The 27648-nt window shown below is 40.0% G+C and overlaps 1 protein-coding gene across 1 annotated transcript in view; it reads right to left on the bottom strand.

Moving 5' to 3' along the window:
- Positions 1 to 27648, bottom strand: part of ARID5B (AT-rich interaction domain 5B) — a 230451-nt gene that overhangs the window by 18601 nt on the left and 184202 nt on the right. The window contains exons 6-8 of the mRNA XM_066621840.1: positions 26293 to 26494; positions 22416 to 22468; positions 11284 to 11381 (exon numbers count right to left, since the gene is read on the bottom strand). Coding sequence (XP_066477937.1) covers positions 11284 to 11381; positions 22416 to 22468; positions 26293 to 26494 — 353 coding nt within the window. The remainder of the gene's footprint in view (positions 1 to 11283; positions 11382 to 22415; positions 22469 to 26292; positions 26495 to 27648) is intronic.

The following is a 27648-nucleotide window of genomic DNA, read 5'->3' as shown; positions in this document are numbered from 1 at the left end:
TTTCTCCTGTTGGTTGGGGGGGTGAATAATCTTTTCCCCTCTCCTAATCTTCCTGCCTATCTACTGAATGGCAGGTGCGGCTTTTTCAGCTGTCTCTGGGACATAGCAAGACAGCTCTGAGCATGCAGCTGTAGATTATTATTGTAACGCGCTTTATGTGGGGCTGCCCCTGAAGATGGTTCGGAAACTGCAATTAGTGCAGAATGCGGCAGCCCATGTGGTCACTGGAGCTAGGCGGTTTGACTCTGTCAGCCCGCTTCTCCGGGGGCTACATTGGCTGCCCATTCGTTTCTGGGCCCAATTCAAGGTGCTGGTTTTGACCTTTAAAGTCCTATACTGCTCTGGGCCAGGGTATCTTAGAGATCGCCTACTCCCGCACAATCCGGCTCGTCCTCTTAGGTCATCAGAGAAGGCCTTTTTACAAGTGCTGCCGCCTAAGGAGGTACGTGGGGTGGCGGCAAGAAATAGGGCCTTCTCAGTAGTGGCACCAACGTTATGGAACGCCCTTCCCCTTGACTTGAGAATGGCTCCCTCGTTTGAGACTTTTCGGCGAGGCCTGAAGACCCTTTTGTTTAAACAAGCCTTCTGAGTTCATGGCCTTTTTAACATCTTTTTTACATCTTTTAGTATTTTTTACAGGCCTGAGTCCTTTATGAATTGCTGCTTTATGCTCTTTTTATCTGACTTTTTATCTGACTAGTGTTTTTATGGTATCTGTTAATGTGTTTTAATATGTTTTTATGTTTGTTAAATTATGTTTTAATCTGTTTTTAACATGTTGTAAGCCGCCCTGGGTCCCTTTGGGGAGAAGGGTGAGGTATAAATAAAGTTGTATTATTATTATTATTATTATTATTATTATTATTATTATTATTATTATTATTATTATTATTATTATTATTAGCCCAGCCTTCTGTCTATCTCATGATTTTCCTGGGTATACATATATGATATGCAAGCCCAAAATGTTAAAGGTAAATTAAGGTCAGTTGCTATAAATTCCAAAAGCAATAAAAGTCCCTAATTCTGAGTAGTTCCACTGACTTCAACCATTATTCTGAGGTTGTTTAGCTTGAAGAGCACAACTGAAGTTACTAATTTTACAGATCTCACTTTTGTTTTTCCTTTTTCTCAGAACATGCAAGTTTACTGCTATGATTGCGGCCAAAACATTTTTCCCTAAGCATGTGATCCAAATAGTGGGGCATGGATCCCAGGGCTATGAATGCTGGCAGACAATGATTTCATGCGCTTAGACCAATGGTCATGGTTGAAGCTTTTAAGTATTAGCCTTAAGGCACCCACTTAAGAACATAGGAACATAAGAACAGCCCCACTGGATCAGGCCATAGGCCCATCTAGTCCAGCTTCCTGTATCTCACAGCGGCCCACCAAATGCCCCAGGGAGCACACCAGATAACAAGAGACCTCATCCTGGTGCCCTCCCTTGCATCTGGCATTCTGACATAACCCATTTCTAAAATCAGGAGGTTGCACATACACATCATGGCTTGTAACCCATAATGGATTTTTCCTCCAGAAACTGGTCCAATCCCCTTTTAAAGACATCCAGGCCAGATGCCATCACCACATCCTGTGGCAAGGAGTTCCACAGACCAACCACACGCTGAGTAAAGAAATATTTTCTTTTGTCTGTCCTAACTCTCCCAACACTCAATTTTAGTGGATGTCCCCTGGTTCTGGTGTTATGTGAGAGTGTAAAGAGCATCTCCCTATCCACTCTGTCCATCCCCTGCATAATTTTGTATGTCTCAATCATGTCCCCCCTCAGGCGCCACTTTTCTAGGCTGAAGAGGCCCAAACGCCGTAGCCTTTCCTCATAAGGAAGGTGCCCCAACCCCGTAATCATCTTAGTTGCTCTCTTTTGCACCTTTTCCATTTCCACTATGTCTTTTTTGAGATGTGACGACCAGAACTGGATGCAATACTCCAGGTATTTTCCATGGACAATTATTTTATTTTCCATGGACAATACATGACTTTCCTAAGACCTTTGGACTTAAGGGAATAGCACAGGCATATTTCACAAGAATGATTAAAGTGTCACAACATTCTAAATTTCATTCTGACACTAGTTAGAATTGTTATATGGAGATTAGGAAGCAAGGGTAGAAAGATTAAATTAAAGATTAAAGGGTAGAAAGATTAAATCTTATCAAACCTTATCATAAAACAGCCAATACTTAGTAATTTTGTCAACACTAAAAAAATCTTAATAGCAGTATGACAATCATAGTTCAGCGCAGGCCTGTAAAACTAGTGTGCAAATTACAGGCTCATCCTCAATTCAATGGGTTTCCCTAGACAAGTCTCAAGGGATGTGGTCACATGAATGGGTTTCTGGGTGCACATCTTGCCACACATCGCACATCTGTGGTGGAAGGATCCCATGCTAGCCCTCAATTGTTTGCACAAGTGTTCGCTATTTCTGCACTACAAAAGCGCTGGTAACGCTAAACTCCTGCAACTAGAAGTATCTCTTTAAAGAGGTACTTCCCATTTGTTAGCTATGATTACTAACTGGAGTGATACGTGGAACCTACCTAAATCTTAACTGTTGTTACTTACCTTTGGAAAAAAACAACAACAACAATCAACTTCAAAGGGTTGTTGAGTAGAAAAGGATTTTAATCCCTGTTGAGAATATGGTGCAGGGTATAAATTATAAGAAATAAGAGTTACTAATAGCCTAGGGAAATCACCAATTAAATCAGATGCAGAGGTATTCTAACGCACACCAACAATTAGTTGCTGTCCCCCAAATAACTCAAGCCTTTAGCAACAACAGCAAACACCTCTAATATAAATGATTCATTATGAGCTTCTCACTTGGTCTGTAACACCTAGAAGAGGCCACTCCCACAATCAAACTGTGTTGTACAAAATCACACAGGTAGATCATTATGTTCGGAGTGGAAGTTGTTGCTCTGACCTACAAAATAACAGCAGGGAGATGAAACTTGAGCCAAAGAGAAAGGAACACTTTGAGGCCACCTTCATCCATTAGTGTGTTTGTTGATGTAGAACAAAAGTTAGCAAAGACCACTATAGGGAATGGCAGCTTCCAGAAGAATTATGGTTATTGCTAGGCATGAACAACTCCATATGCATGACTGTTCTCTCAAGACAGCATTTCCTAAAATTTATATTAAGGAGGTATACCAATAGAATTTGACCTTTCTTTAAATATACATATTAGTTGCAGCCACAGACTTGAAAGTGCATCACTACTGTAAAGGTATTTTATCTTCACAGTACTGTGTGATCTCAAGGGAAGTGCCGTTCCACACCGAATGTAGAAAGCAGAACAATTCGCAACTGTGAGATGTAGCATCTGCAGTAGATTGATGTGACATGCTAACATGGATCCATGCAGCCACTGCTTTTTAAATGGATTTGCTTTAATGCGGTTTTTGCCATCCATGTGAGTTCTGGGAACGGAACCCTTGTGAATGCAACCTGTATACTCAAAATTATCTTAAAAATCCCCTACATCTGAAAAATACATACTGTCTCTTTAAAAACTACAAAAGGCACATGGGAACCGAGACCAACTGAGGGAACAGGAAGTTCATTCTCCCATCTCAGGTTCATACCAGGATATATAGTAAGTGGAATAGTGGGTGGAATTGTTTGCACTATTTAAACTGCTCCTTTTCTCTGTTTGTTTGACAAGTGTATGCAGTTAAATTCACACAAGTAAAGTGCAAATTAAGATGCAGGCCTATTGTATTACTGAAAATGTTTGTGAAATATGGTTTCAGCTTAGCCATAGTTCAATTTCATGACCATCCAAACCACCAAGAGATGATTCTATAACGCACAGTCTTATTTGCTTTCTAAAATTTTAGGTCATCTGAGATTGGATTTTCAAAAATTCAAGATCTGTTATAGTCTGTACAATCTACAGTTGTTCCCCAGTGATTGAACACAATGCTCAACAAAAGGAAAAAGAAAGTTTTTTGTGGCTAACTTCTGAAACTGTTCAAGTAGTGTCAGGCATGAAATAGTCTGAAGCACAGGAAGAGTGCATTCTCCTTTCAGATTCACTCACAAACACATGTGGGCACAAGGGCCACATATGCACGCGCACAAGGCACACATGTCCATGTACGCACAAGCACACAGACTTTATGCATCTCCTGCTATTGGCTTATGAATCATTTCCACAACTGCAAAACATGCTGTGAACAAGTAATGCAAAAACACGCATAGTGTTCTAAGCTATTCCAACCAGAGAATTAAGAATCTGCTTTAAGGGGTAAACAATTACATTCTTCTGTCACTTGATACTTCAATTTTAATATTTTTTGGTTCGAGGGGGGAAGAAGAGAAACATGCTTTTCAGACTTTTCAATAGTTCTTTTGTTAAAGCATCCATTACTCACATAATTGAAAAGATGTTTGTTCAGTGGCATGCTTGAGAGTACAGTTATTTAATCTTAATGATAAAGCCCTGAAGACAGAAATATAAGTAGAAACCCTCTCGTTATTTATCAAAAAAGGAAAAAATGCCAAGGCAAATAATTGATCCCCAAACTCTTGCTTGATGGAAAACTAGTAATACAATTCACGGATTTAAAAGGTTTTCTTAGACACAGTTAGAGGCCCTGGTTACTGCCTTACATTCTGGATTATGGCTGTGAAACTCACAGCCCAATTCCAACCTGCGCTAGCGCAGCTGGGCTGTGTCCAGCATACTTTAGGAGGAGGCTGGAGATCTATTCAGGGTATGGAAACATTTGTCCCCTTATGTGGGATAAAGACCCAGCTGGCCCAATGGGGTTTCTCAGATCTGTGCCAGTGATACTGCTGGCACAAATCCAGGAAGCCCCGTATAATGCCAGCAGGTTCAGGAAGGGGGTTAGGATATGGCGGAGGCCTGCTCTGCCAATCCTGACCCCCTCCTGGGCTGGTCTCACCCCCACTCCACCTTCCCCCAAATGCCCTCTCCCCACCTCCAAAACACTCTCCCACTGCCCTCTCCCAGCTCCTGTACTGCTCAACTCTTTACTTCCCTCCGCAGGTGGCAGGGAGGGGGTAAGCTTGGATAAACACCTTTGAGCCAGTGCAGGTCTTCCTGCTGGTGTTGCTTACTCTAGTAATCACAAATGTGCTTTATAATATATTTGTGACACTCTATACTGGCACGGTGGCCGCTGCACCAGTGGAAGAATTCATTAGGATTGTACTGTCAAGGCGACCAAGATTTGTTATTTTAATTGGGGCACAATCCTAACCAGGTCTACTCAGAAGTAAGTCCTATTTTGTTCAATGGGGCTTACTCTCAGGAAAGTGTGGTTAGGATTGCAGCCTTAATATGTATTTATTAGTCTGTTTTTAGTTTGTTTTTTTTAGCGCATACACATGCATCACTATGAGAACAATTAAGATATTTTCAGGGTTTTGTAAACAGAAGTCTTTCTAGAGTTTCTAAGCTTGTGTTTGTGTACCTTTCTAGGATGGTGGTGTTTAAATGAGAAAGATCCTCCTATGGGGCACATTGACCAGTGCTTGTGATGTCAAAAGCTTCCCTTTCTCCAATCCTGGTGCATTTTTGCAAGTACATTTAATTAAAAAGGAGAGAGAGTATCAAGACTATTATATAAACATACAGGCATTTGTTCTTTGAAAAATAAAATAAGGATCTGCCTGAAGCAGGGGAGAGGGGCAAGACTGAGAGATAAACTAGCAATCCATTAGCTGGTATGTACTTCTGTCAGGCAACTATGAAGCAGGGAGGAAGCTGGAATTACAATGAGAGGGAAAAACCCATGGTGAGCTCTCTTTTTATATTACACCTTTCTCTGCATTTGGTTCAATATATGACTACCTCTGTATAGGGACTATAGCTGTAATAAATACAATAGCATTTATTTTGTGTGCGTATGCTTGTCCATGTGTGTGTGTGTTTGAACTAGTTTTGTTCTGTAAATGGTTTATGTCTACGAACTTCACTGATTTGTTAGCTACAGCCAATACAGAAAAAACGTACTTACTAGAGGCAGTCAGAGGAACTAAAACAGAGAAAAAAGAGAAGCAACAACACAACAAAGCATGACAAAGAATAATCTGCTGTTTGAGTTTTCTTGGTCAAACAAAGCACTAGTTGTCTATAGGGCATGGAATAACACTGGATTAATTTTAGCCTCAGGACGTTTTCACACTCAGCAATGTAACCCCCAAACCTCCGATTAATTATAACTTGTAGTAAAGATAACCATAAGAATTTTTATAAAAATGTCATAATAGGAGACCGTTTCCTCTTCTAGGAGACCGGCTGTTAGCACTTACAGATGCCTCCTGAAATGCACACACTTTTATAAAGTTATCTCTAAATACTTTAAGCAAACCAAACAACTTTTCAACTGGAATACGAGACTCCCTTGTGTATTAAATTACATCACAACATAAGAAAATGTCTTTACAGCTGTTGCAGGAACCCGTTTCCAAGGCCTTATTTTGACCTAACTCAGTTTTGTGGGTAAAAATAGATTTTACTTTTTGTATCATTGGACAGAGATACTAGAAGAGGAGACAGTTTACCAGCATTTTAATTAGATACACTTCTTTTTAAAAAAAATTTGTTCTTCAAAGTTCAGGGCTTGAACTCCTGAGATACATAAAAAATGACTGGGCTAAAACCAAAACAGATTAGCTGATCATTTTCCATGCCAGCATCCATAGTTATAAAGAGTATGAAGATCCAGCCATAAGGCTGCAAAGAGGCCTCCAACTTGTTCTCCCACATATCAGGTTACATTTAAAAATATAATAAGCCTCTTGCTGTTCTGCTTGTGGAAGGAGGCCCTTTAAACCAAGAAATCAGTGTAGCCAATAAAAAGGACCATCTGTCTGAGTATGCAGGGAGTCCATAACAATAGCTTTGAGGTGTCAAATACCCCATTAATTTCAATAGACCCTAATCCAGATGCCTATGATATTTTAAATGTCAACATTGTTAACGGGCAATTGCTGCTTATTAGAGCATGTAAGAAAGAAAAATAACCATCCCAATGTGAGTAACTCTTCCAGTGTGCCCCAAAGTGGAAGGAGCTTCAGAAAGATTAAGTAGGGAACAGTTTCGGTGGCATAGAATAAGACAGAATTCAGAGGTTCAGGATCAGCTTTTAATGTTATCCAGGAAGGTTGCACGGGGTGAGAATTATTTCACTGTCTCATAAAGAAAGATGTAGCAGCAGAGACACTGCCTGCCAAGTGTGGGAGACTTCCAGAAAAACGGCATATCTTGGATAGAACAAATATAGAAAGTTCTATAGAAAGTCAGAGGCAAGTTCTTCTGTACTTCATACTCATCACGGGGTTCACTCCCCCAAAAAGCATGCTAATCAGGGGCTTGGAATTAAAACCACACTGTCCCCTGCAACCCTGGCTTCACGGCCTTTGCTGGCATTGGATGACCTTCTTGTAGAACTGGAACAACTTTGTTCCAAACATTCGCATTTCTCATCTGTGAATGTTGATTGTGAACATTTACTGAATATTTGAATACGTATTTGCTAAACAATTCACACTGCGTGACATTAGATTTCAATATATTATATTTACGTTTGAGATCTGATTTCAGTCTTTCAGATTTGACAGATGGTGGTTGACAGTTTCTGTTAGCTGGCATGCAATAGTATTTAGTATTCCATACCTGGCATGCAATAGTATTTAATATTTGTATTTCACAGTTGTTATGCAGTGCGCCTGATATTTGACAGTATTTGATATCTGGCGTGTAATGGCATTTAGCATCTGACAGTATTTGACAGCTTCTGTGTATGAGATTTCATATCTGGTGCCTGCCAAATGAAATCAAGAGATGCTAATAAATCTAAAGCATTTGCATTTTGGGGGGAAATCTGGATTTCAAAGGCAACAATGACCATTCCGTTTGTTAAAACCTTTTAAAAATAAAAGATTGCTGCTACTTTCATTCATATACCCAAGCACGTTTCAGCATCATATTTTGGATAGTGGAGGAAGGGGGAGCAGATTCCCATTCAACCAAATCCAACCTCTGCAGCTCACATGTGTTGAGCATTTAAGACATTTGTTTCTACACATTTACTTCACAGAGTCCTATTTACACTTTCTCAGAGGCAAGTCCTTCTATACTTAATACTCATCACTGGGGTTCACTCCCCAAAAAAGCATGCATAGAATGGCAGCCATAATGTATTATGATGACAACGAATCAAGGAGATAATATCTTTCACTGAATCAGCTTGAAAATTGTGTAAATTCAAGCTCGTTTTCAAATTACAGAACTGAAACAAAAGCAAGAGTCCAAATAAAACAATGGCAATATACATTAATTTTTGTCTAAAGCGCTAAAATTCTGTAAGTTGACAGAACTTTTTATTTAGTAATCATCTGTAACACGAGCAATTAAGTACAGTACTAATGGACTATGGCCAAGAGCCTGGTACTAATATTAAAAAATGACAGAGATGAATAGGTTTGCAAGCAAAACTGGGCTGACAAAGACATTTTTATGAAGTGCTTGGACTGATTTGATTTAAACCAATCAGAGAGGCAGGTTGAGACCAGTCAGCCCTACAGCGACAATAATGCATTCATGGGCATTATACAATTCCTGTTATGCTTTAAATAAAAACATCCATTGATTTGACTCAAAGCAACCTGCGCTTGCATTATTGCACTCATTAATAAGGCAAAGAAAGCCTATAATGCATATCCAAAACAACACTCATTGAACCCACTGGCAGCGTTACCTTGCTTTAAAAATGAAAATGTTTCTTGGAAAGGAGCCAGATGCAATTAAAAACAAATATGTTGATAATGCAATAAAATCATTTTTTTGAGAGGTAAGTACATTCTGTCTCAACAAAAAAGCAGCATATTTTTATGTGTAACTTAGAGATCAGTGAGAATCATATAAAAGGAGGGGATTGACTTTTATTATTAGACCATCTTCAGCCCAATACTGTCATTTTTGACTGCTAGCACTTTTGCCATGTCTCAGGCAGCACTTTTGTCTTCCTAGCCCTGATCTCTACTTGAAATCCATTTGTTAAAGATAACAGGGATTAAATCTGGGGCTTGGTGCACTGCAAAGCATGTGTGAGCACAGGACTTTTCCTTTCTACTTCTAATCATTAGTTACAGTTAATTCAAAGGCTCAGAAAGTTCTGTGAACTGTAAATCCATTGCTAATGCAGCTGGAGATGCCACTGAGGTTTGGGTGGGGCATCTGCCAGTTCTGTTTATTAAAACTCTCACTTGACATAGCAGTTCTACAGCCTAGCCTGGAAACTTCCCAAATGGACTTAATATACATCCAGCCTCCTGTTTCTCGGAACTTATTCACCTCATTTGCAAAGTATTATCCAACAGGGTTTCCTGTAAACACTCAACCGAGTTTTGGTTGTGGGGCAGCGTCAAGTCAATGGGAAAGGCCTGATGCCATTTTTTTTTTTTTACAATTGCCTTCAAATGGTAAATGCAAACTAATTTACAAAGTACACTTAGTGCTGCTCTAAAAAGCAGTGTAAACTACAGTTTGCTCTGTTACCATTTTACAAAAACCTGGTCAAAAAGCAAATTGGTGCTGAGTGGAAGCAAAAACACCACAGAATCAAGAAATTGGGTGATTTTCACTTGTAACGTAAACAACCCAACCTAAAAGTCATAACCCTTTTCAGAGAACCAGGAGAATAGCAGAAGGTTGTAGGTCCCACTTTTTCATACCCAGTTCTCACAAATTGAACCATGCAATCTTGATCAACAGTCCAAACTATGAAGGGGACTGTGAAGAGGGTTTCCTAGAGATGGTCAGGCAGCCAAGGAAAACTCAGATAGCATCAATCACCTGTTAAGTGGGGGAAGGGGTGTTCAAAGCAAGCACTGCTTCTCACTTTTCCTGTCCTATCCAGCAATCCATGAGGGCACTGAGAGGGCCTTCACTGAAAAGCCCCTCACACATCTACTTTTTGAGACACCAAAACTCTTTCCCACACCAGTAATGGCTATACAGGCAGCTGGATGAATATGCCCCCCCCCCCATTGCTTGGATCAGGGTGATTCAGTGTATTTGAGGTAGAAGAGCCAAAGTCCTGTTGAAATTAATTAAGCAACTGACTATGTACTTAAGTTCCATCAGTTCCGATGGGACCTGAATAAATCCACGTTTGCTTAACTACATCCAATGGCTATGATTTGTTCATTCAGACTCAGAGAATACAGCGGCAGTAACTGTGAACTGAGTCCACACCTATCTGCGTAGAGCTGCCCCATCATCTCCACATCTCCACTCTAGTGTCTTGTTTCTTGACTATGAATTCTTTGTATTTTAGGACTACAACGAAGAAACTCACTATTTACCAATGGATTACAAAACATATTTTATTTTGGAATTTAAGATTAACCATGGCCCTATACCGTACATGGCACCTTGCTTCTAAACATCTGGTTGACAGCTTAACACTTCAATAAATGCATGTGTGCCTCATGTATGTTGAAAAACATACAGCGCTGTAACACAGTGATAAACAAACACTTCTTTGGCCCCTACAGGCAACTAGTTAGTGATCTGGAGCATGATATAATATTGCTCATTTCAGAGCTTGAAAGCACACATATTTTATTAATGGCTGTACTTTCTCAAAATTCTTTTAAGGGAGCATCACAACCATATCACGTTATCTGATGTACGTTGGATACCCAGGCTTTGGAAACTATTATTATCTCGGAAAGGGTACAAAATCAATGCTTATAAAACAGCAAGTCTGTTGCACTTTAGAAAGATAAATGGTTGTCAGCTGCAGGAAGGAAAGGAAAGGAGAGAACATTAAAGGGAGAGGAAAGATATGTTTTTGTATGGCTTATAATGGGAATATCCTTCTAATTTGAAGATAACCAGAGATTGCCTTATTTGCAAATATCCAAAATGATTTCTTAAAAGACCACAGCCAAACCAGATAGTTATTCTTCCATCCTCAAAGTACTGTCTGTTTTGCTCATTTGCTAGAACTTCTATATTAGAGAAGCTTTGGCAAAACAGAGGTATGAAGCAGAAAGAAATCAGATGCCCGATCTGTTTGCTTTCCCATAGAAAATACACTCTAGTTTAAATTATAGCATATTACAGCTGGTGATGGAATATTTACTGTTCCTTTGTAAGAGGCCTCCTCACTTGGTCATTCCCCCCCCATTCTTTACAAAAGGCTTTGAAGCCCCTCCAAATTAATTTCTTCCCTTTATTAAACAAGCATTTCATATTTGTTATCTTACCTTTCATAATGTCTACGAGTACATGTAGCTGCACTTGTGCTTCCAGGGTTACCACCTAATTCATCATAAATATGTTTCCATTGTCGACGAGCTGTTATCTGTAAAAGTGGCAATGGAAAATTTAATCTTGCATCTTTACAGATTTTTTTCCCTTTTTTTGCAGCGTATGAGTTCACAGCAACAAATGTATATGTGACACATTTAGAACAGCGTGTACTACAGGCACTATTCAAGCCCCTGAAGAACAGACTGAACACACATCAATGGCTCTCTTTTAGGAAGAGATGACATTCTACACATTTATTTCATATAATCTTTTTTTGGGTACAATTGAGTTTCACTGCTGCCTCATTATCAAGCAATTCTGTTATTTTGTGTGTGCAGTTTCTTGAAAAAGAACTTCAATCAATTGAGGGCCATTAACCATCAAAATGTATGCAGACAAATCCCTTGGTAAATTATGAAAATGAACCTCAAACTAAGCACAAATAATAATTACATAGTTATTTTAACTGAGTTAGTGAAAATGAATCCATTGCAAACCCTTAATCCATCACAGCCCCTTCCAAATCTACACAGAAACATGGCCTGTAACTCTATATGTTACAAGCTGTTTATTTTCATCCGTCTGTGTCAGTAAAATATACAGATCAAATGGTAATGAAATCTAAACGCTCTCCAATGTTAATATTTGAGCTATGCCCTATATTTGGCTAAATGGAAGAAAATAAACATATTGTAAAGTATTAAGTTGCAAGCTATGGTTTTGGGGAAGGGGGGCAGGTTTTTTTTTGCAGAAATTAAGATCCAATCAAATAACAGAGGGAAGACTTGGCAAAGGAATGATTCTGAATGTCACTTCATTATTTGATATAGTCCATAATATTTAAAAACAGGAAGGAAAATAAGAATTGGAGAAGCAAAGCATGATGGCACTTCACCCTCACTGCATGCACTTCATAAAAGTGGGTGCGGGAAGATTAGTGGAAAATTGCATAGAAGAGATTTTAAAAATTGTGGGGGCATTTTTGTGGACTGCCATGGTGCTTAATATATTCAGACCCGCAGGCTTCTTTGCAGTTACCCACAGTGCTGCCAATGGAGTTCACTAAGGAGCCAAAGGCAGCAATCAAAAGAAAACAAATATCAAAACTTGCAATCTAGGGGCCTGTAATTTTAATCTAAAAAAGAGGCGATGAGTGAAGCAGTTAAATATTATAGGGTAAATGGTGCCTTTCCTGCTCTGCATAGAGATAAAATGCTTCCTTTGCAGAAGCCAGGCTTCAAAAGCAAAAGACATGCTATTTGGTAATGTTATAATTTCAGAGAAACATCCTTGAAGCTTATCTTTGTTTTGTTCTCATTAGACATAATCACCGCCTACTTCTAGCTGCCGATTAAATCAAAATGCTTATTTCCTCATCAATGGTATGAAATACCTAAAACTTTGACAAGCCTCTCATATATGGGGACAAATTAAAAGTTCAGTTACAGCCAACCTCTTAATCTTTGCTTTTTCCCAACTTAAAAAGAGGAACTGAGTAACTGTAGATTCTATGAACCTCCTCCCTGCTCCATTGGGACATTATGAGTACAGAACAGCTGTTCCTCACCCACAATTCCTTACCAGATCTACAGTTCATGGAACACAATTGCAAGTCTGCTGCATTGCTTCCCATATGTGGAAGCCCATGCAATACATCTGTGCAAAACTACAGCTTCATTTATGCAAATGCAACCAACACATTTCATATGCAGAAATGGTCATCATGGCTCTGAAGTGCCTGCCAGCCAGCTAGCCAGTTCCTCCTCTCAGCTTAGGATGTCAGTATCTGCATAAAAACCACTGCAATTTCAGGCAGAAATGCCCCACAATTGAACCTATGGTAGAACAAAATATTTTCTACATGAAGCTATGCACATGTTTAATAGAGATGAATCAGAACCGATTTCACTGTGAAATACTGAAAAAGCTAACTTCTGTGTCATAAATTAGTGCCCCACACACAAGGCCAGAGAGTGGTCCTAGTTGTGTGATTTACCTTTCATCAAAATCAGGTCAAAATGAAGCCTGTGAGCCAGATGCAAAGTGCCATTTTCCTGCATTCCCCCCCCCCCCAATATTATGAGTAAAAACCTGAACAGGAGTGAATGTGCCATTTTACCCAAAACAGCTGTTATGCCCAAATCACACCCAGGGCCCCAATCAACTCTTCAGAAATGGAGAAGTCCTGCCAACTCTGAAGCAAGGTCATTTGGTGCAAGGGACTCAGAGATCAACAATCTCTCCATCAAACATTTGACTGAATTTGCCCTACTCTTGCCATGGACAAGAACAGCGCCCAAACCTCTTTGTTAGGCAAGGAAACAATGCTACTGAGCATGCTGCCAGAAAGCACTTTACGGCACTTTTGCAGCATTTAGCACTGATGGAACACTCGCTCCGCCAGTGCTAAAGCCCAATAGGATTAGTGCCCTAACTGTACCTAAAAGTCCCGACAGCAGTGATGTGACCCAGAACTCAGCCTGATGCTGCCTTGTTTACATTTATCATGCTCCTTGCATGGTTTCTTCAACTGCAGAAGTACAGGACTTCTGATTTGATTGACAAGGACTGTGCAAATGAAAGAGGTCCTTTGTTCGTGGCAAAGTCTTGCACCTCTATATTTGAAGAAACGGCACCTGGATCAAAGTAAGGAGGTGGACATCCACTTTCTGCTCATTTTTATCAGGCAAAAAGCAGATTAGTGCAGGCTGTGTTTGCTGCATATTGGAGGGAGGCAGCAGCAGTCCTGGAGTGAAGGGACCCTGAATCTGCTGCCCTCTCACCACCACCCCCACAATCTGCTACTGAGGCAGATCATTAAATGGATGGGCGGCCCTCTGTAAAGAGAAAGCACTTTGGAAAACACCACCAATCTTGTTTATTCTTGTCTAGCCAGTGCAGAGATAGTATGTTCGCTGTAATCATGCAAGGTCTCCTGCGTAGGAGAATCCTTTCTAAACAATCTTGCCTCTCTGCTCCTGCTAAGGGGTTAAGTTCAAAATTACGTAGGTTGAGGCTTACATAAGTTCTGTATAAAAATATAAAAGTTCTGTATATTGTATACCTTCTGTATGAAAACGGAGCATAGGGGAAACATATAATAGATTCCTGTAATAGATTCAAGCTTACTACAAACTACTTACCTAACCCTCGCACTAACTCTGATCTCACATGGGAAAAGGTAACTTTTTATGTTCAGAGGCTGTATACTTCTGAGTACTGTATGTTAGACCCAAACAAAAAGGGAAGAGCAGCACTTCCATGTTTTGTTTGCAAGCTTCCACTGGCACTTGGCTGTCCACTTGGGAACAAAATGCTGGACAAGTTGGACCTTGGTCTAATCAATTTGTGAGCAATCAGAGTATTTTTGGAAATGGTGACAGTGCAGAGTTCAGGACTTCAGAATAACTTTCCATTGTGCAGGCCTCAATTATAAGCAGCGGCAAAGGCATTCTGAATAATATACAGACATAACACGATGTAGTCCAGTCCAAATCAGCATTAAGTGCTCACATAGGATTTGAATTAGAATAGGTCTGTACTTGCGCAAATCCGCCTCTTGGATCTGCATCAGATGCACTCTGATCCCATGTCAAATCCAACCCTTGTAATCAGCACTGCACTTGGGCTGGAATCCAAAGGTCTTCAAGTGCACAAGGGTTTTCCATTGCCTTTTCAAACCACAGCTCCTTGTGGTCCCTTGAAAAGCCAATCTCATTTGGTGTGGTACAAGAAGCAACAAAAAGAAGGGGAAACGTGATAGTTGGATCCCAATCCTTAATGCCCTATCTGTATCTAGTAGGGAAGTGTTCATAGGAGTGTCATCAGGATGGATATCTGTGTCCTCTGCCTCTTAACATTACTGTCCAAAGGAGAAAAACTTTCTCATGTCCCTATTTTGACTGAACTGCACACAACAGCATATGAAGTATTGGTTTTGCAGGCGTCCCTTTAAGCTCAGTTCAGTCAAAGTGATGAAGGCTGAAATCAGAACTGCTAACTCCTGCACATTATGAAATCTCCATTTGTTAGGTTCACTGTATTGGAAAAGAATAATATCTCAAAGGTTGTAACATGGTGTAAAAATACAATGAATGTGGCACTTTGACAAGTTAAATGCCATCTGGAAGAGAGTTTTTTTTTTTAATGTATTTTAGCAATTTGAACAACAACAAAAATAATCAGATTGCTAGAAAACCTTAATATCTTGACTTCATCTTGTCACTGCCCAATTTACTTTGCTGCTGTCTTGTTTTGTAAATTATACACTAAGAGCCCAATCCTATGCATGTCTACTCAGAAGTAAGTTCCATTAGAGTCAGTGGGGCTTACTCCCAGGAAAGTGTGGCTAAGATTGGGCTGTTATTTGACTACAAGACATTGAACAATGTGAGTGGAATATCAGGATGTGGTGTCATTAACCTGATGGCTCTGACTTAAACACTTGCTTAATTTCAATCTCTAATTGCATCTCAATAGCCCTAGCACATTCCTGCATAAATATCTGAAGCTGGAAATGTATTCAACTTGATATCATATAACTATGCAAAGTGATGTGAGGACAGCATCTCTTTCACAGAGTGCCCCTATTCAGAAAAATATGTCAGCAGCAGAGTTATTTTGGATGTGAAAAGGAGTTTAGGGAAGCAATTTCAAGAATGTGATTAATGCAGATTAAGGCAGCAGTCCTAACAGGTAGACAGGAAACATTCCTTTTGGGGAGAGAATGTGCTGGATGAGATGCATGTTTTATCCAGTGCAGGGTCCAATGCCAGGTTTATAAAGGGCTCCAGGCTGTCACTCCTTGCCTGACTAGCCAGGCATACTCAAGCTCTGCTCTGCATAGCCTCTCCAAATGTCTCTGCTTTCATTTCACATGCACCCCTCTCATGTTGCAGGAAAGCCCTTTGTGTGGAGTTAGGCTAATGTAGGTTACAGAATGCCTACTGGGTTTTTTCCTTTCCTGCAAAGGTCTGTTTGTCAACCAGTGCAATGGGTGTTGTGCCTGCATAGTCCACTTTACAGCCATTGTAAGGCAGCCTCTGCAGATAAGTACAGTGGACCTGCAGGCAGGGAGGCCACAGTGGCCTCCTCTACACTGTCAGACCCAAGGACACCCACTGGGGCAGTAAGGAAGGGGGCTGGAGGAAGATGGAGAGGGGGTTGAATGAGGTAGGGGATGGTAGAATGGGGGAACGGGATTGGAATGGGCCATTATACAAGCATAGGACTGTGGTCTGTAAGAGTGGCAATAATTATCTGAACGAAAACAAGCTGCTAATGATTAAATTATGTCATTGTTGTCAGCTATTTGATCACAATCTAGTCTTCAGTCTTCTTCATCTGGGTAAGTAAGAAGGAGCAAGAGGAAAGAAACAGAGTGGGAGGACAGGAATTATACGACAACTGTCCAAATGGTCAGGTAAGAACATAAGAACAGCCTTGCTGGATCAGGCCATAGGCCCATCTAGTCCAGCTTCCTGTATCTCACAGCGGCCCACCAAATGCCCCAGGGAGCACACCAGATAACAAGAGACCTCATCCTGGTGCCCTCCCTTGCATCTGGCATTCTGACATAACCCATTTCTAAAATCAGGAGGTTGCGCATACACATCATGGCTTGTACCCCATAAGTCTCAGATAAGGTGTCATGTCACAACAGCTGCTGCTTTAAGGCAATATAGTTACTCCTGAAAGGCAGAAATGCCATTGAATTGATAGGAGGTATTCCTCTGTAAAAATGTCACATGTTCCTGAGATGCCAATTGCAGGAGTTCTGCAGTCATCAGTACCGCCTGGATTTCCAAGACTGTAAATCAGCCACTTAGCAACTAACAGCCCAATCCTGAGCTGCCCAGGGCACGCAGCTGCAGCAGCTTTCATCCCCTTCTCCCAGGTAAGGGGAGCAGCTCTGCAATGGGTTATTACTGGATTTGAATCCATAGTAGACACTATAACATCTGCCTTAAGCCTGCCTCCATTAGGGCTGGGGCATAACTATGAAAGGGGTGAGAAGCCCAGAGTAGAAGGCGCTTGTTTGGCTCTTCAGGCTGATCTGTGCAGAGTCTTAAAAAAATTTAGAGAAATCAGGTGTCCAGCCATACTAGCTCATTATTTTGCATTGAGGTCGCACCTGAAAGAGGCTATAGTTTTGAGCCGGCATCACTCAAATATGAATCGTTGGAAGGCACTGTACAATGCAATTCTCTCAAAAAATTGCAAGCGGTTCGGGGGGGGGGTAGTCTCAGGTTTCTTTTGTAAACCGCCCAGGGGACCTTCGGAGATCTCTGCATCTTTGTGGGAGTCCTATTTTAAATCAATCTTTTTCAATGAGAAGTACCAAGAACCAACCATAGATTATGCCTTTTGTCAGTGACAGCAAAGATGTACTCCAAACACTTGCTTGACAAGCTTTTAGGATAGTTATTAGAGAATAATGTTATAGGCTCTGAGCAGGCTGGGTTTCGAGCAGGGAAGTCAACCTTAACTGTCTGATTCTGTCTCACCTTGCAACAAAGTGTGCCTCGCAGTGAAATTCACATCTGTATGCAGCTATTTTAGATCTTAAAGGTGCATTTGATTCAGTGGATCGGGGGATTTTGTGGGGCAAAATGGGTCTTGGGTCTTGACAGAAGATTGATCTTGTTGATACAGAGACTTCACTCTGGCATCTTTGGTCATATCAAGTTGTTCTCACATGGTTATTTGTCTGGGGAGGTTCCCCTGAATAAGGGAGTAAAGCAGGGTTGCGCGCTTGCCCCCACCCTGTTTAATTTATATGTTAATGATTTCGCCACCCACTTGCATGAGGTTGACGCTCACTGCCCTAAACTTGGTTCCATAAAAGTCCCTGTACTGCTCTATGCAGATGATATGGTTCTGCTCTCCCAAACCAGAATTGGTTTATGGCGCCTGGTTCAATCTAGTTTACCCTATTTTGAACAGAAAAAGCTCTCTTTAAACTACGAAAAGTCCAAAATCATGGTATTTGGTAGGTCATGGAAACCCCAACTTTGGACTTTTAATGGCAAAGTGATCAAGCAAGTAAAGGAATTCAGGTATTTGGGTATTCTGTTTCATTACAGACTCTCTTGGAGTCCGCACTGGCAGGTGAGGATTCAGGCTGCAAAACTGTCCACACAGGCCATTGCACGCTTTTTCTATGCATGGGGCAATTCTTATAACTCTTCTGCCCTGCAAATTTTTAATGCTAAGGTTAAGGCTCAAATTCTATACAGAATACCTATCCAGATGTCTGCATTTGGTGCCAGTGTTGAGAGGATCTAGTCATGGTTTTTATATAAAATATTTGCCCTACCACGCTGTGTTCCATACGCAGCATTATGTTTGGAAGTGGGCCAGCACAAACTAGAAACCATGGCCTGGGTTAGTTTCTGCAAATTCTGGTTAAGGGTTTGCTACGCTTCTGAGCAGGACATTCTGCTCAGAGGTTTATTAACTGACCCAACATTCTCCCCGGGCCTGTCATTGTTTCTCAAAAAGGTTAAGGCCATAGGTCTCTCAGCAGATCTGTTAGGAGCCCTCTCTCCAGAGCTGGCATTCAAAACATTGAAAACCCGATTGGAGGATATCGAGCGGCAAGAGCTGTTTGCAGCCGCATCCACCACCTGCTCACCCCTCCAGTTTCTGCTTTTTCCAATCCTGGATAAACGGCCTGCTTACTTATACTTCCTATTCAACTCACAGGAACGGAGAGCCTTCTCACTGGCGCACTGCAATGTTATGCCATCTAATTTTACTTCGGGGAGATACAATGGCCTGAGTGTGCAAGCAAGGGTATGTAGCTGCAACTCACTGGACACTGAATCTCTTCTACACAGGATCCCAACTTGCAAATGGTTTGACGATCTGCGTTTGCAGTTGCTCAAGCCGCTTTTGTCCTCCATACGTGGGTCAGAGGACCTTGTGTTACATTATCTGCTATTAGGAAAGGATGAGGTATGTACTCGCCAGGTGGCGAAATTTCTTTATTTAATTTTGAGGAGGCGCGGTATAAGTGAGTAAGGTCAATGGATTGGTTTGATTTATGGGGGCTGTTTTAGCTATGGTTTAAGTGTATTGTTCTATGTTTTTTTGTTATTTTATGCCAATAAAAGGTTCCTGAATCTGAAAAATCCTTACACCGGAAAGCCGGAGCGCCAAGCTCAGGATTGGGCTCTAAGACTGCACATCAAAGACAAATCATGTGCCTGCTATTGTGATATTACCATTGCTACTACAAGGTGTATATCATTATTTTATTTTTAATTTGTGACTATGCATATGTTTTTAGTAAGTTGCACGTCGCTCATTAGTTTTGCTCACAGTCATTTGTAGCTTGGTGAAAATTTACTATCACTGCACAAAGGCAGTAGACCATTTCTCATTACTTACTTATTTTTATATGAAAAACCTGCTTCAAAAATTCAAACTAAGAAACATATTTGAATTTGAAAAATGGGAAGACTTCTCTATTAAACCTGCAGTGACTCAAGGATTGTTGGATCCTTCACTCATTGGTCTCTGTGGGGTAGAGGAAGAGCATGTAACACAATCTTAGGCAACTCTGCTATTCCACCAAATGCAGGAATGTAAACACCACATCTGCTTTAGTTACAAGCCTGCAAGTGCTGCCCAGCAACCAGTGTCTGTTTTAAGAACCAGCGCACCCTTATTTGCTTGCCAAAGAACCCCAAATCCCACCCCCAAGCATGCTCCCTCATTCAATATGCTGGTTTGCAAAAGGCAATTTGAAACACACTGCCCCTGGAGTAAATTCCATCTATCAACAGTATATGTCCCTAGTACATATGTTGAGATCAGGGGGTATTCATTTTTCCATGCGTATGAAATAAAGCTGGTTCTGAAATTGCGCTACCAGTTCCCTTACTTGCAAGGAAGAATTGCAACCAAATTTTGCCTAAAACAAAATTCAAGGCAAATATGGAAATTCCTGATCAGCCCAAACAAGTTATTTGTACTAAAAAGAACTTCTTATGAAAAATCCAAAGCACAACACCACAATTAAAAAAAAAAAAAAAACCAGATTGCAACCAAATATACATTAATTACATTTAAAGCAATCCAATTTTTTTTCCATTAAAATTGGTCAAGTGGAAATTTTAACTTTAAATTTTCCGAACTGAAAAATCAATTTAATTTTCTACCTGAAAAGCAACCAGGTTGGGCACCTAAAGGCATCACTATGGAGGACATTTTTTAAACTTACTAGAGCAACTGAACAACCCTATTGCTAGCCCCACTAGGTGGCAACATTTCTCTGAATGAAGGGCTGTAGGCCACAACAAAGGCCTTCCCTGCTGATCTTGCTTAACTTTACTTATATCTTATGCCAACTTTTCATCTCTCCTGAGTAACAGATGCTGATATTCACTGCATTGCCCAGTTTAAAAAAAAAAAAAAAAAGTTGTTGCTTCTCTTCCATGTGACCACATGCCCCATGCTAAATCATGCTTTGCACTTGCCATAATTTAGAAACTGAATCATGATTTGAGCTTCCAACGGGCAAACCATGGTTTACAATTGCTTGTCCTCTTGCATTTTCCATCCTCTCAGCCCTTCGTTCCTCGCTCCATGGTGCAGCAGCTTCTAAAGGGGCAGTGATAGCCATAATTCTGGTTCACCTTTAGAAATCACACCAAATCATGGTTTCCAAACCCACTTTAAACTGCGATTTCTGATTTGCTGGCCAGTAACGTACCACAGTTTGCCAGTTTTAAACATTACACCAAACCACCATTAAGCTCCCTTAATGATGCTTTGGCATGATGTCTAAAGTTAGCTTATTGGTCTTTCCAACTTTACTGAGCTGTAGGTTAGCACAATAAGGCTACAATACATACACACAAACTTGGAAGCAAAGCCCATTGAACTGGGTGAGGCTTACTTTCAAGTAAACAGGCGCAGAATCCAGAACTTCCACAAATGCAAAAAGTCAGCTAAAGGATGAACTAATGAATTCCTGTCTGTGATCACTATTGCCTTATTATCACAAAAATATCTCAACCACAGTTATGTTAGTTGACAGCACAACTCCCGAAAGGATAGAACAATGGGCCTTGTTGTATGGTATGCATGCCAGGGTGACTACATTTTGGCTTAAATTAATTTCAGCTTTTGAGGTTTCCTTTGTTAGTTCATTATAGCATAAACGCAGCCCAGATTTATACTTGGGGAACAAAGAAAAAAAAATCTATATCTCTATATTTCTCGCATTCAACTGTGGCAGGAATCATACAACTTAATCTCACCATCACAGGCAAGGAATATAATTCCAGTGACGATCATCTTATGTCAGATGAGTTTTATTACAGATGCCATCTCCATGTGCCATATTAAGGCAGCTCTTTCTTCTCATTTCAAGATCTTAATCACAGTCTGTTACTCCAATATTTTATTGGTTTGGAATACATGCTGTAAAATCCACAACCATCAAATTTCCCCGTGAGCTAAAAATAAAGTGGCCATGTCAGATATGGTTAGTTGATAAAAAGCGTAAGACTGCTCCCCTCCCCGACTTTATCCTTTGGATAACTTCCTGTTTATGTGGCACTGACCCTTGTCTAATAAAGATATTTTACCATTCACAAGGAGAGATACCACACCATGCTGTTGCTTAATGGACAACACTGATTACTTTTGAAAGCATTTAATACATTTCCCATATTCAACATGAACAGATGTCAGGGACTATGCCAAGTGAAATTCTGCCTTATGCAATCTTGGCTTGTTGAACAAGAATAGCCCTTTCTCAACATGGGAAAAAATTACAGACCCAACCAATTTCCTTGACAGGGAAGAGTTACATATGTTTTCCACTTGAAGTTTTCTTTTTTCTTTTCTTTTTTTTTTTTTAAAAGGACAAGTTTACAGTTTTGCCAAACCTGGAACTAATTGGAGCTGTTTCCCTAAAAAAGGCCCAATAAGCCTACAGTTCGTGTATGTGTGTACTACATGATCGTTTCCTTTGTGAGTGTGTTTTTAAAATAATAACAATTTAAAAAAAAATACAGGGGAAAGTTAGATTGCACAATTTTTTTTTCATTGAAGTTACTTAAACACTTACTGTTTCATATCCTCCCAGTTTTTGAGCAGCTTGAAACATAGTCCAAAGGTTAACTGTTAGAGGGACAATAAGTATTTAGATAAGCATTGCATTAACCAACTTTTCAAAGAAATGCAAATCAAACAGTTTTTCTTTTACAAGGAAGCACAAAGATAATGATCACATCTGCCCAAAAAAGCAAAAAGTCTTCAAATGAGATTTACATAATTCAAAGAGTAAACACTGGCATTCAAAATGCACATATATCATTCTTGTCTTAAAATAACAAGGTAAACATTCCATTGAGATGCAGTTACAGGTAGAAAATAAATGATTACTGAGCTTGTTGGATTCCAGAATAAGAATGAAAGAGCATTTCTTTATTTTTTTAAAAAACAAACCCTAAAAAGCTTTGTTTAATATGTTCCTATATAAATGTAACATTGGTTATTTGGACAAGTATTCTTTACAAGGGGGGGGATGACTCTAGTTAATGTAGCAGTAAACTGGAGCGCATACAAAGCAGTCATTGATTAAACAAGTATTTACTGCAACTCAGATAAGAGACTTTGGCCAGGATCCAGAGATCCTCTCTCTTACGAGAAAACAAGCTTCTACATGTGAAGCAGCTATTTTCTTCATGCATGCAGCCTGAAGTATGAGGAAAATTACGACCCGTGCAGAGAGTGTTTTTCCATATAGGGCGGGCTGCACTGGATGATGTGACAACTGCACTCCTGTATTTAAACCACTGCAATAGCACACACGTCTCAGATCAAGCACTCCTTTCACTGGTGCCTAGAAATAAATTGCTTAACCAGAGGAGATGCTTGTGCTGAATAATTGGCCCGGCATGCACATGTGGAAGCCTGTTTCTCACACACAGTTGTGCATGCTACTTCAGGAAGAGCACAAGCATTTCTTTCTCTTTCACATACTATTGGCCAAAGTGTTGACTAGTAGCCATGTGAACATGCTGTGGAGAATGCAAGGAGCAAATATCCCTGCTAGGCTTCCAAGGTAAACCTTTGCCTTGGTTACCCAACAACCAAAGCTTTGAGAACTAGATCTGGAATGGCAGAAACATAAACTGGGACCACAGCTGATGGCATCCTAGCTGCCTTGCACCCTAACTCTTGACATTTTGCTTCAAATGGAACTCAATGTCTCCATCAGATGCTTCACAATTTCAGTCTTTTTTTTTTTTAAGTGAACACTTCTAATCTCTCTGTTACAGAAATCAATTTTACAAAGAAATAGGAACATGTGAACGAGACTTAAAACTAGAGAAACTTCTCCTGGATGGGGTAGGGAGGAAGGACATTTATAGCTCCTCTATTTCTTTTCACATCTTCCAGCAATAGCTGTCCTATCCACCATCATGAGTGCTTTCCCTTCTTTTTCTGCTAATACCGCCCCTGGTTTGCAATTAGTGTATCATGACATGGGCACCACTGTTTTAAACCATTTCGACTGATGTTAAAATGACTACCTAATGAAGCAAATTTGACTGATACCATTAGAACGGATGGCTTGGAGAATTCATGTACACAACACAAATTCATCCACAGTGCCGACCCCCTTGGACATTTCTTGAATAGCTATCCCAAGGCTGGTTGATCATGAATAAGGTATTTCATAAATATATAATGAAGTAGTCCATTCATGCAATTTTGAAGTCATTTGTTGACTAAGGGGACATCCATGATGGAAATAATAATGTATACTCACACCAAAAGATCTAACAAGTAGATACAGATGAATCTTTGATGCAATTATATCTGATTTTTTATTTGTTTTGTGTGCCTGTGTTTCACTTTACATAGGTGGTCTTTTTAAAATTAAGTTACAAATAAAACAGGGAAAGGTGTTAATATTCAGAACACTGTAATTGTGTTCTGTAATGAAAAGTCTTAAGAACGCAGTAAAATATAGGGTCACCTGAATCTTTCTCTCCCTTCATGTTTTCCTGCTATGCTAATATTCCACTACTCCAAGGCAGAGCTTCTCATAGTAGCCCTGCACGAATTGTTTCCATAACATTATATGCATTGTGAGTGTTTTCCAATGAATAATACTTTTTATTGAACTAGACTGAAGAGTAAAGAAATCTCACCGTACTTATTTAGCAACAGAGTGTCTGAACTGGTTCTCCTATCTCAGTGTATTTAGAAGGGGAGTGTTTACATCTTGTCAAACACTGTTAATAATCTCTGTCATCATATGCGCAGCTCAGTTACTCTTGAGTAATGTTGCTGAAACGTGCAAGTAGCACTTAAATACTTGTAGCACCAGGTACATGTGGCACGCAGCTGAATATCAAATAACCCAGTTTTTTTTAGCTGCATGTGACAGAATGATCTCATCCCTATACTGGATAATTGTGATCCAATAGACTTTGTCTTTGCTTTTTCATTGTATTTCTTTATTAGGGACATAAGAAAAAACAAAACATCAACATTTGCAGGGGAAAAACACCAACATCCTTTCTTCATCACAAAGCATATTAAACAAAAAGCCTCGCTGAACCTTGTACTCTCCCTGAGCTATCAAGAGCTTTGCTCAGGCCTTGATTTAATCGGAATCAAATGCATAATGCAACAAAGCTGTTCATAGTACATTAATTTTACTTCTATTTCAAGCAGCCAGTTTTTCAGGCAAACATTGTAATCATTTTGGAGTTATATAAGTTTCTAATGGCTGCTAGAGGTCTGTTGCAATCAGTGTCAATTGCTATTGCTATTAGGTATGTAAAATTGCTATTAGGTATGTAAATTGTTATGTAAAACATACAGGTTTGACATTATGCATAAAAATAACATACGGCTTTAATCTGGGGAGATAGGTTGGGGTGTGCAATATTTCCAAATAAGAATCCCCCTTTAGAATAATTTAGATACCTTATAGACTACATTAAAAAAAATACAAAAACACCTTTTATAGTTTGTGAGGTTCATTCTTCTTTGTTATAGAAGGTTTATGCAGATTTTAATTACAACTACATGTTTTCTATTAATTATTGCTTCATAAATGGTGACACCCACAAGCATTCATTCCACAGCAGTTCTTAGCAAGGTGTTCTGTTTTTAAACAGAGCCAGTCTATTTTTATATTCTCAGTTAATTACAATCTCTAAACCCTGTGACCTCCCTCATCTATTTTCTGACCACTTTTAATGTCTTCCTTTAATATTTGTGGAATTCTTCTCTCACAAGGAACATCTGGGTACAATAAAAGTACACCATATTATTAATTTAAAGCAAGACATTAGCTGCAGTTTCCAAAGAGAAAACACAGGAACCTTTTAAACATGTGTATCGCTGGACACCATTGATGTATCTGAAAACAATACACATCCAGCAACAACTGCCCAGAGCTGTAAATCTCAAAGGAAGAGACACTAAAAAGACCTGACATGGAAAATGTGGAGGTGGATATAAACACAGTGACAAGAATGATATAGTTCGTGTGTGTGTTTGTGTTTGCCTATTCTAAGTTTTGATTCACTGGGATTCAAACAACCATTTGTTTTGTGCGCCTTAAGAGGGCTTTACACTGGTGTTTCTCAAATAGCACTCTCCATGCCACATGGCAAATCACTTTGGCAAAAGAGGGGCCTTTCAAAGATAATTTATTTCATGGTATGAGGGGTCTCCTTTTCAAAAGAAAAAAATCAGGACGCCCACTGAGCATGCTCAAGCTCTTGGGCATGCTGAAATAGTTTCTTTGGCACCTGATCATTGATTTTGTAACAAGTGTATAATGCAAAAAAGAGGGAGAAAGAAAAAGAGCACTATATCAGCCCACAATGTTGTTCCCCACCCCATGAAGTCAGTCAATCCCCAGAAGTCAAACTGATCTAAACTATCCACAAAAATGCAATGAAAATTCTACTTACTCTGCTTAAAACCTAGGTAGGGTATTCGTTCAATTGGCGTTTTCCTTTCTTTCATATATTTATAAAGTGCCACAAGGAATGCCTGTTCATCCGCTCTGCATTCGCCTACAGAAACCTTTGATTTATCCTCACTTGAGCCCTTTTTGCAGTTGCTGTTGTTATTTTTGGTTTTGGACAAAGGTGACTTAGCCTCACATTTTACCTGGAAGAAAAGAGGAGATGCCAGATTAGATCTTGAAAACTACCGGATCCATCTTTTGTTCCCATTTAAGAGACGCTGCCTTCTGCCCCATCATGTCCTCTCTCAGTTCTCAGAAGGTCAAACTGCACCGCTGTTGCATTCAACATCAAAACTCTGCTCTGTGTTTTAGTAACAATATTGCCAAATGCTTTACGTTTCTCTCACTTTTTTTGCCAGAGCACTGTTGTGGATGCACCATTCATCACGCTACATCCTTAAATTTCATCATGCTGTAATAAGACTAGGAAAGAGAATCCAGGATTGGCTTATGCTAATAGGAGCAGGGATGATTCTCAATGGCTGGCTCTCCAGAAGCAGGTTTAGCACACAGCCATGCACAAAAACACACACACCCTATAGTGCAGCTACACTTCCTTCCACAAAACTGAACAGTTATGGGGCAGAGAAAGCAAACTGCTGCACTTAAGGACATATCACAGTGCACTGTAGGCTTGAACATAGAGTATGGCCAATGGCACTAGCTCTCTTGGCCCATAATACACTCCACACACCCTGCCTGTCAGAATGGCAGACATTTTGCTACCAATAAATAAGTCAGTTTTCAGGTTTCCATCAAAGCTTCACTCCAAGAAGGGTGTAGAACTCTGTAGTAGGGCCTACCTGCATTCTTAATAGCCCCATGGAATACAGATAAGAAGAAGAAAAACCTGCCATTTACCCCAGCTTGGTTCACTGGGACAAGTGGCACATCTCAGTGATGTCCCCGAAAATTTTTCAGATACTTTTATCTGAAATAAATGAATGATTGCTTTGCTATACACTTGGGAACACAGTTGCAGTAAGGGCAAAATCTGCAAACCCCCACAGGCTGTGCAATAAACAGATCCCACCTCTATTCCCAACCCATCCCCAGAGTCAGAAATTTTGTTAGGTGTATATGAATCAGCCGTTAGCCTCAGCATTACCCTCTTCTGCGAACAAGAAATGGAAGAAATGGGGCAGTATACATCTAGGGTTTCTCAGTGGCTTCCACTGAGCTCCACATACATGGACTGAAGTCAAGAAGACTGTTGGGAAAAGGGCACAACTTGTGTTATTCCAGATCCCCTGAAAATGGGGTTCTCTGGGATAGAGGGCAGGTTTAATTTCAATCC

This window comes from Tiliqua scincoides, chromosome 3 (genome assembly GCF_035046505.1).
Source record: "Tiliqua scincoides isolate rTilSci1 chromosome 3, rTilSci1.hap2, whole genome shotgun sequence".
Taxonomy (NCBI): Eukaryota; Metazoa; Chordata; class Lepidosauria; order Squamata; family Scincidae; genus Tiliqua; species Tiliqua scincoides.
The sequence above is the reverse complement of the archived record's forward strand: the minus strand, read 5'-3'. Positions and strand labels throughout refer to the sequence as shown.